This window comes from Parus major, chromosome 11 (assembly GCF_001522545.3).
Source record: "Parus major isolate Abel chromosome 11, Parus_major1.1, whole genome shotgun sequence".
Lineage (NCBI taxonomy): Eukaryota > Metazoa > Chordata > Aves > Passeriformes > Paridae > Parus > Parus major.
The window spans coordinates 5,435,117-5,445,019 of record NC_031780.1 but is presented as its reverse complement, the minus strand read 5'-3'; the positions used below and the strand labels follow the sequence as shown (position 1 = coordinate 5,445,019).

The 9,903-nt window shown below is 48.1% G+C and overlaps 1 protein-coding gene across 3 annotated transcripts in view; it reads right to left on the bottom strand.

Annotated features, from left to right (window-relative positions):
• Positions 1 to 9,586, bottom strand: part of MAF (MAF bZIP transcription factor) — a 183,755-nt gene extending 174,169 nt beyond the window's left edge. For all 3 annotated transcript variants that reach the window (XM_015639856.2, XM_015639853.3, XM_015639855.2), the window contains exon 1: positions 7,968 to 9,586. In XM_015639856.2, coding sequence (XP_015495342.1) covers positions 7,968 to 8,959 — 992 coding nt within the window. In that variant the 5' untranslated portion in view covers positions 8,960 to 9,586. The remainder of the gene's footprint in view (positions 1 to 7,967) is intronic.
• Positions 9,587 to 9,903: the final 317 nt, after the last annotated feature.

The following is a 9,903-nucleotide window of genomic DNA, read 5'->3' as shown; positions in this document are numbered from 1 at the left end:
AAAGAAAAGAAAAGAAAAGAAAAGAAAAGAAAAGAAAAGAAAAGAAAAGAAAAGAAAAGAAAAGAAAAGAAAAGAAAAGAAAAGAAAAGAAAAGAACAAGAGAAAATTTGGAAACCCTGTGCCCAAAGCCGAGGGGACTGCTCTGTGGACATACCTAGGGCCGGGCGGGCCGCGGGAGCCGCCGGGTGACAACCGGAGCTCCGCTCTGGATGCGCGGCCCGACAGATCCATAGTTCAGCCCAGACTCCCCTTTTGTTACAGGGATGGGATTTAGAGAGAAACAAACAAGAAAGAAACAAACAGCGGATGCGGTCCTCACCTTCCAGCCCCTCCCGGGCGGCGGGGCCTGTCCCCGCACCGGCTGAGGTGGGAACCGCGGCTGGGCGGCCTCGGCAGCCTCGGGGCCGGGCCGGGGGCTGTGCCCGGGGGCAGGGGCTGGGCCGGGGGCTGCGACTACACCGGGGACAGGGGCTGTGCCCGGGGACAGGGTCGTGGCGGAGACAGGGCTGTGTCCGGGCCGGGGGCTGTGCCAGGGACAAAGGGCTGTGCCCGAAGACAGAGTTGTGCCCGGGGGCCGTGCCCGGGGTCTGGGGCGGTGCCGGGGCAGGGCTGTGCCCGGGGGCAGAGCTGTGCCTGGCCCGGGGGCTGTGCCCGGCTGTGCCCCTGGACGCGGCGGCCTGGCCGGGCCGGGCTCAGGGCAGCCCCCGAGAGGGCCCGGCCGTCCCCCAAGCGACCCCGCCGGCCGCGGCCCCAGTGCCGTGAGGGACGATGAGGGGCTGCATCCCTGCACAGACAGCCCCGGGCCGGGGCATTGGGAGCTGCTGGAAGCAGGGATGTGAAAACCCGTGCCAGAAACCTCCCCAGCGCTGCTGCTCCCCCCGGCCGAGGCAGGTGCCGGGCTGGAGGTAAAGGTGTGTGGCACTGACTCCGCTGTCCCCACACCCTGCAGCCTTCCGGGGACACACAGATTTAACGCGGACCCCAAGGAGTGAGGCTCGGGGAGACGCCAGAGCCTTCGCTGGAACAGGACGCTGAGGCTCAACGCCTCCATCCACAGCCATCGGCATCTCTGCTGTATCAGGACAAGCTGGGGCAACATTGCTCAGGACTGTGGGTCTTTATGAATTAACAATTGAGAGCAGCACCCAGGGACACTCCATCCTCTACCCCCGCTGGAAACTTGAGGACACTGCTCGATTTGTTATTTACTGGGGATTTCTTTTCTGCATGAAGGAGAAACACCACTTCTAGCAAACTTCTGCTCTCACTTTGATTCTTTCCACATAAGATGTTGTATTGAGATGTATTACAAAACAATGACATTTATTAATTTTAAAAAAAGAGAAAATCATGTCACAAAGTCCACAGGGCTTCAAAACAAGCAAGGAGAGAGGCCGGGCAAGTTCTGTCTTTGTCACTCACTGCACCATGATTACAGGCCTGCACACTTCACTGTGCGTTGGAAGTGACACAGTTTTAAAAGCCAGAATTTGGAGGGAAAAAAGCGGGTGCAGCAATAGTGAAAGAAAATGATCATTTCAGAGAGCACCGAAATACAGGCAGCGTGCATCGAGGGCACCGAGATGTTGTCACACTGTGCCGGGTCAACCCGATACAGTGATAGATAGCTCGGGATGGAGCTGCCTGTCTGCCAACTACAGCCTCGCAGATCCCTGGCCTTTTGCTTTTCACTTGAAAAGTTAAGTCACATCCTGGACTATTTTTGCATTGTGTTGGCTTAGAGCTCACAAATCTGAATGCACTCAGCCCTCACAGTGACAAATGTTATTCCCGGTCCTCCCCCGCAATTTCAGGCAGTCAAGAATTAGATGCAGCAAGAGTGTACAGTATTTTAATCTATTGATTTGTACCTGCTGTGCCCAAAAATATTCATTAGAGGAGCCTTAAAATTATGAAGTGGTTCAGTGCTACGCTCCCTCCCGAAAAGGCGAGTTCTTTCTTGGCCGTTCACCTCTGCCACGTTCTGGGGTGTGCTACATCATGTTATTCATAGCGAGACCTGCACTTAAAACAGAGATCTGAAGCACTTGGTTACAGACAGTGTGTGTGTGTGTGTGTGTGTGTACAAGCAGGATTGGTTTTTGTCTGAGCTGAGCAAACAAAATCTATCCCACTCTCCATAACTACCCCCAGAATGGCCAAGCCTCATGGCAGCCGCTCACAAAACACAATGATTCAGAAAGAGGGAGGGGAAAAAAAAGTGTATTTAAAAAATCTTAATTCCTAACATTGAAGTATGTAGGATTTTTTTTTTTCCCTGCATGAAATTTTAAATTCAGCCATCTGAACAGGTGTCAGAAACAGTGGGTCCATTTAGCTCCTCTGATGATCGGAGTAATAAATATAGAGGATTTCCTTTCAACACAGCACATGCTGAAACGACACCAATGTAGTTCTGGCATCTGAGCAGATAATTCTGATATATGCATCATTTCCTCCCTAAATCCAGGAAGCAACTACACTCTCTATCTGATATTAGTATATTATGTCAAATAGAAATTGGTATTAAAATTATGAATGATTCTAGATCAAGAACTTCCTACACACTACGCAGAGGGAGGGAGAGGAAACAGCTGCACAAAAGCTTTCGGAAGGGAAAAGAAAAAAAGAGCTGGGAAAGTTCATTTTTTAAAGAAAAAATTTGCTGCCATGTTTCGCGTGGGGGGAGTTTTCAAGTGACATTTTGATTCAGTGCTGGCGTTTTTGTTTCAAAAGGGTGAAAAAGACTTTCTAATAAATAGAAGCTGTCCCCGCTCAGTTTGCAAACGGGCACTTCTTGCTGCATGCCTAGGGAGAAATAGTTCAGGAAATAAATACACACTGGTGTGACTGGGATATTTCCCTCCCTTCTCCCATCTTTTTTTTAGGATTCAGTCCAGGATGACATTTTTTCAAGCAGGGAAAATGCTGTAGCAAAACCAAAAAAATACTCTCGGCCTCTGCTCAGCAGCAGCCTGGAGGCTGGGCAGGAGAGAGATGTGTTTCATTTTAGGAGGTGGAAATAAAAACCACTGAGGGCCAAGGTGGGCTGGGGAGGGAGTCGGGGGCTGAGCCTCAGTGCACACCATTTCCCGGTCAGCAAAGGACCGCTGTCCATGCATGTATCTCCCAGCACCGGTCACATGAAAGTTCTTTGTAATGTAGTTAATAAATGGGAATGCACTATAGGACTATGGGAAAAATAGGATGTTATTATGATGGGCAGATCAAGACCACGCACACCTTTTGACACCCAGTTGCCTGGCCCGGGCAGCATTCCACCTGCTTTTTACCTGTGGGAGAACAGTGGGATCCTGCTCCCCTTTGAAATCCCCAGGGATTGCACCTCTGAGTTCAATGAGAGCAGGATTGAGGCCAGAGTCAAGCAAGGGGTGATTAATGAATGTAGGTTATTCAGAGCAGAGCGGTTCCAATTAGTCCTCAGCAAGCAGTCCTGCGGCAAAGGTGGGCGCTCCCCTGCAATGACTCATACAGAGAACCCCAATACTCACTTTGCTTTTGTGAATATTAAAATGTGTACCTAATTTTTTCCCCTTCAGTTGGCCAGTTAGCGTATTTCAGGCTGAAATTCAAGTGCAGCCTAAGGAAGGCTGCGTTTTTGGTTTTTTTTTCCTTAATTTGCAAATCAAGATTGTCATCACAATGCCAAACTGGAAGAAAGCTTTTTTTCCCCTCTCAGGCTGGGGGTGTGATGAGAATTTTCCCTTTGTCACCCTATTCTAGGAAGTCTGTTTCTAGGAAGGTTTTCTCTTATCTCTCAAATCATTCAAATAGGATGTTTGGTTTTTTTCCTCCACGAAAGAAGATACTTCAGGGACACAGCAGTGCTCTCGCTCTTCACTACTCAGTCAGTTCACAGTACTTTTAAAATCCTGTTAAAATTCTATTGTCTGCTCCTAACTTTGCCTGCAAGGAAACCTGAAGTGGAAGCCAGGTGTGAGGATGAGGCTGGACCAGAAGTGGTCCTGCTCCAGGCAGCTTGGTGTTCTGTGCTCCCTTGGGGGCTGCAGCACCACTTCAGCGGGGGCTCTGCTGATGACAGGTCCCATCCCTTCCCTTCCTTGCTCTCAGCAAGGGCAGCAGCAAAGCTTCTAAGAGAGCCCCTGCAAAAACACCTGGATATTGGTAGAGGCTCAGTCAGGGAAGGGAGGGTGGGAGACAAAATAACGAGCAGCGTTGTCTTTATGAGAGGAGATAATTCCCAGCTTGGCCAATAGCAACCAGTTTACCTACAGATTACACATTAACCAGAAAATGGAACTCAAATTAACTAGAATCTGGAGCTTGAACCATTACTCAAACCCTGGTGCAACAGCAGGTCAGATGCCAAAGGGCAGGTTGGTGCCCCGGCACTGGGGAGGGGTGAGACAGCATCGGCTCAGAGACCAAGCCACTGCTGTCACCAACAGAGGCTTGTGTCCATCCCCGCCAAAGGAACCTCAGCAAGAGCAGAGTGACCTCCAGCTCCAGCCACTGCCCACTGACACAGGCTATTGTGGGTGTAGGTGCTGCAGGGGGGCTCAGAGCCGCACCTTGACCTTGCAGCTCAACCTTTACCAGGGACTGGACCAGCCAGGCACAGGGATGGCAACAGGTCCTGTCCCTTGAGTGCCACCAGCACCTGGGAGGGATGACCTTACTGCTGGGAAGAAGTTGCACCAGCAGCCGGGGGGAAAAACACGAAGGAGAATAAAAAAGTGTTTGGTTTATGAGCTTGGGACTGGAGATAAACCCCCCATCCTGGAGAGGCTGGAGCATCCTTCGGAGAGGCCTCTGCCTCTCACAGAAAGTGGGCAGATAATCCCATTCAGAGAGCAGGACAGCACTCTGCCGACGGACACTGGAGGCTCTCAGGGAAAGGTGGCTTTAAACAAACTGGGCTGAGCGTTTGAGGAGCCTTTCAAAGTTGAAATGCCCTTTGACATGGGGAACTGCAGTGAAGAGGGGCTCAGAGACCTGAATGTTTCTAGCACATTAACCTTTGGGGTTGATTGTTTAGAACAAGTAACTCTCAAAAGTTGAAGGAAGTCCTTTGGATTTTTTTTTTTCTCCACTCCTCAGCTTTCTCTGGACTTTCTAAGGCCTGCAGCAAAAGAAAAAAACAACAAAACAAAACCAAAAAAACCCAAAACAAGACAAAAAAATTCCACAGGATAAACAAAAGAAAAAAGAGGGGTAAAAAAGCAAAGAAAAGAAAAAAAGGAGGCAGTATGGACCAAAATATCTTTCAGTCTAGGGTTAAGTGGCTCTGTGACAAGCCAAGTCTGATGCAGTGTCATCTCTTACTAGAGACAGGCATGCTTAGCTGGGATCAGATAATAAGAGGATGTGAAGTCTTCTCTTTCACTTCACTCCATCATATAACAATCAAAATACAGGGCCATATCATGTCATCAGGTTTTTAAGCAGACCTCCCCTTTGAGATCTCCTAGAACTTGCTGGGATGATCTGAGTCACTGAAACTGCCCTCTCTCACTGCACTACTGAGAAGTCAGAAGCAGCACCTGAAAGCTCACGTTTTTTTTTTCATCTACCTGAAAGAGAACTTGAGTCCTAGCGGGTGACAATTTTCCGTTTTACACGAAGCTATCCCTTCCCTTCTCGCCTCCTGAACATTATTGAGTCCAGCTGGTGGGTCAGCATCGCCCCTTCGGCAGGCAGCACGCTGAAGCACTGCGCTCGCAGTTATGGAACTTGGAACTACAGACTAAGAAACTGAGTACGGAATCAAAAAAATGCAGTTTATTATTGTAGATTATTCTCTCTTTCGATATAACCATAGAGTTGAAAATGAAAGAAAAGCACATAGGAACATCACACGTGGTTAGTTAGTAACTCAAGATATAAAACAATTTTGCACAGCAAAATATGTAAAAGAAAAAGTAACTGACAAGATTTTTTTATATTTATTGTGGTAAGATTTACTTTCCATTTTTTTTTTTAAAAGACAGGATATCAGTCCCTGAAAATAAAATTTACTGATTATTGCCTTTAAAACTGTGGAATTTTTGAAGTTACAGAAAATCCAGTTCTGCACCACAATACAACTGTAAAAAAATCTGCATCATTTTAAAACTGTGCAGTAATGCCATCTTTATAACTGCATAAATTGTATTAGCGTTCTAAACAGGTTCGTAATTTTTTTGTTGTTTTTGTATTATATGCTTGCAGGTTATATCTTAGTGCAATTCAGTCCCAAATACTTCAATTTTGAAAAAAAAAAAAAACAAAAAAACAACCCATACATTTTTAATGTAAAATACCCCTATAGATATAAACAGGGGTGCCTCCCCCTTTTAATACTTTGGTTTTCAAATACAGTCAGTGGTATAGCAAGGACTACATATACCCAACTTATATTTAAGTTGCAAGCACATGCTGCATAAACTACTTTTTAAAACAGTCCCATTGCAAATTCTACCCCCCTTTACATCACGACAGTAAACAATTTAGTGCATCAATCTTTAAAAAAAAAATCTACATCTAAACAGACCTAACTCTTTCGAATTTATCTATAACATTCCTTTATCTGTAGCATACATTTTAACTGGGCTAACAGATGACAGAAACTAGAATTAAATTATATACTAGGAACCCAGAGCATTCCACATTTGACAATGACCAAACGCAAAAGGAAAAAAAAAAAAAATGGGGCAGATCATTTAAAATTAATTTTAGACTGTTTTAGGCAACAGCATGGTTTCAATGTCCCCCCCAAGTGGGATGTGAATTTTGTTTTTGAACATCTTTCCAAAGTTCTTTCTGTGTTTTTGTTTTTTTGATTTTTTTTTTAATTTTTTTTTTTGCCACATTAGGTTACCAAAATCCATTCTGGCAGGTTTTTTGAGAGGGAATGCTTCAGTGCATTTAAAAGGAAGTCTGAAGTTTTGAGTAACTCAAAGCAGTTTTAGAGCAGATGCAAACTTTAATGGGAGGAAGAGGAGGAGGAAGATCAAAGGTTGCACTTTTTTGCTTTCAACCCAAAAAAGTGATGAGGCAATAAAACAAAAGGATGAATGCCATGCCATAATAGTCTCCAAAAGTCCATTTCCAAGCAAAAGAAAAAAAAAATAATTATACCATACATGACCAGCATGCAGGGTTTTTTATTAATATAATGTCTCTTTTTCATAGTCTTTTGAAACAGTTATAGTTCATTGTTGCTAAGACAAAATAGCAAGCGTAATGCATGAGATGAGTATGGGATTCTAATGGCAGACTAAAGTCTCACGTTTGGCAGATTAAGGCCAAAACTCACATGAACACACCGAAGGTTGATGCAGGCTTGATTTTGGCAGGTTGATCTAGGCATATTTCTAGTTTTGCACAACAACGCTAAAAACTGATGGAACTCAGCAAGCTGGAGTCTAAAATTTTCACTTTTTTTTTTTTTTTGTATTTTTTTGTTTAGTTTAGTTTTTAATTTTTTTTTATTTTATTTTTCTTTTTCAAAGCTCAAATCTCATATGAAGAACTCAGGATGGCAAAAAAAAAACCTGACTTTTTGGACACAGCAAGCTCAAAAGAAAAAAAAACCTCATGAACTTAAAAATATATATATAATGTGGATGGCAGGTTTCAAAGAAGAGCAAGCTTCATATGAAGAACTGAGTTGGTGGCGAGTTGGATCTTTCAAATTAAAAAAAAAACAACACAACAGCAAGCCCCCACAAAAATAAAAATAATAATAATAATAATAAACAGAAAGGAAACTCATGTAGAACTTTAGGTTGGCCAACACGGAGCCAGCCCACCTTAAAAAGAAAAAAAAAAACCAAAAACCAACCCAAAAAACAACTTTGTTTTAAAATTGTTTTGAGTTTTTTTTTTTTTTTCTAAAAAAAGGTAATAGAAGGTGGCAAGCGGGGTCGTGGCTCTAGCAAAGCCCCCAACAACAACTCACACGGAGAACTTTTAGTTAAGGTGGCAAGGCTGTGGGAACTCACATGAAAAACTCTGGAGAGGAAGGGTTGTCGCTGCTGGATCCGTTTTCTCTGAAGCCATTGCTGACCAGCTTCTCGTACTTTTCCTTGTAGGCGTCCCTCTCCCGGACCAGCCTGGAGATCTCCTGCTTTAGGTGCTCCACTTGCTGCAGCAGCTGGTTCTTCTCCGACTCCAGGACGTGCCGCTGCTGGACCCTCTTGAAGCGGCAGGACTGGGCATAGCCCCTGTTTTTGAGGGTCCTCCTCTTCTGCTTCAGCCGGATCACCTCTTCCTTGCTGACGCCCCGCAGCTGCCGGTTCAGCTCCCGCACGGACATGGTCACCAGCTGCTCGTCGGAGAAGCGGTCGTCGAAGTGGAGGCCACCTCCGCCGCCGCCGCCGCCGCCGCCGTGGTGCGGGTGGTGCAGCCCCCCGGCGCCGCCGCCGCCGCCGCCGCCGCCGCCGCCGTGGTGCGGGTGGTGGTGGTGGTGGTGGTAGTGGGGCGCGCCGCCCTGCGCCGCCGCCGCGGCGATCACCGCCGACACCACGGCGGCCGCCGAGCCCATCTCCTCGGCCGGCACGGAGCCGCCGGCGGCCGCGGCCAGCTGCTGCCCTCTAGCATAGCCATCGAAGGCGCCGGGCAGCGGGTGGTGGCTGCTGTTGATCAGCGCCTCCACCGCGTCCTCGGGGCTGAAGCCCAGCGCCTCCGGGTTGAGCTGCTGCGGGTACCCCGTCATCCAGTAGTAGTCTTCCAGGTGGGTCTTCTGGTCCGAGCCGGAGCCGGGGCTGGGCGCCGAGAAGCTGGGGGACGGGGGCACGGAGCTGCAGGGCGTGCTCATCGGGGTGGAGGAGAGCGATCCCCCGGCGATCAGGCGGCCGCACTGGCTGATAATGCGATCGGTCTCCACCGGCTCCTTTTTCACTTCAAACTTCATCAGATCGAAGTCATTAACATATTCCATGGCCAGGGGACTGGTGGGCAGGTCGGAGCTGCTCATCGCCAGCTCTGATGCCATCCTTTTGCTGCCGAGAGTCCTCCAGAAAGGGTGCGCTCCGGGAGCGAGGGGGCTGCTCTGAGTCGCCACCGGGTGAGCCAGCTTGATTTTTGGCGAGCTCCGCTCCGCTCTCCTGCTCTGCCTCCGCTCCGGTCCGCCCCGGCGGCTCCTCTCCCGCTCCGCGTTATCCCTCGCAGAGGCTCCGCTGATGCATCAGAGCGCGGGGCTCTCGCTATTCGCCTTTTGCATAGAGGGTTTTTTTTTTTCCTCCTCTCTCCCTCCCTTCTCTCTCTCTCCTCTCGCTCTCTTTCGCAGCTCGCGAACCGCAGCTGGAAGTGTTAGCTGGTGTTGTTGCGAGTAAATTTGTTGTTGTTGTTGTTTTGTTTTGTTATTTTTAACACTTCATGATGCCTTTCCTCTGGGCTCTCTTGTGCGAAGTGCAGAGCGAGGAGAGAGGTTCATCGGGGGAGGGAGGAGGGAAAGAGAGCGAAGGCAAAAAAAAATAAAAAATAAAAAAATCAAAGTCTGTATCGCAACCAAAATAATAATAATAATAATAATGAGAGTTTAAAAAAAAAAAAAAAGAGAGAGAGAGAGGAAAAAAAACAACTCGGCCTCAAAGCTACAGCAAGAAGATGAAAAATATTTAAAGGTTTGATCCGGCAGGAGAGTTTAAAGCATTGCGGAGTTTTATAGCGCCCGTGACGTCAGGCGGGACACGGGCTCGGGGCCGGGCCAATGGGCGCTCGCCGCTCGGCCTCATTAGCATAAGAGTCTAGCGACAGGGAAACTTTGCGGGCTGTCAGTCAGGGCTCAGCTGACTGTCAGCGCCCGCTTAACCCTCTCCTGGCCGCCGGCACCGCGCCCGGGCTCGCCTCGCCTCGCCTCGGCCACCGCCGGCCCGCTCCGCCCGCACCGCATCGCACCTTGCGCGCCCGCGGGCGAGCGCTCTGCCGCGGGGCGGA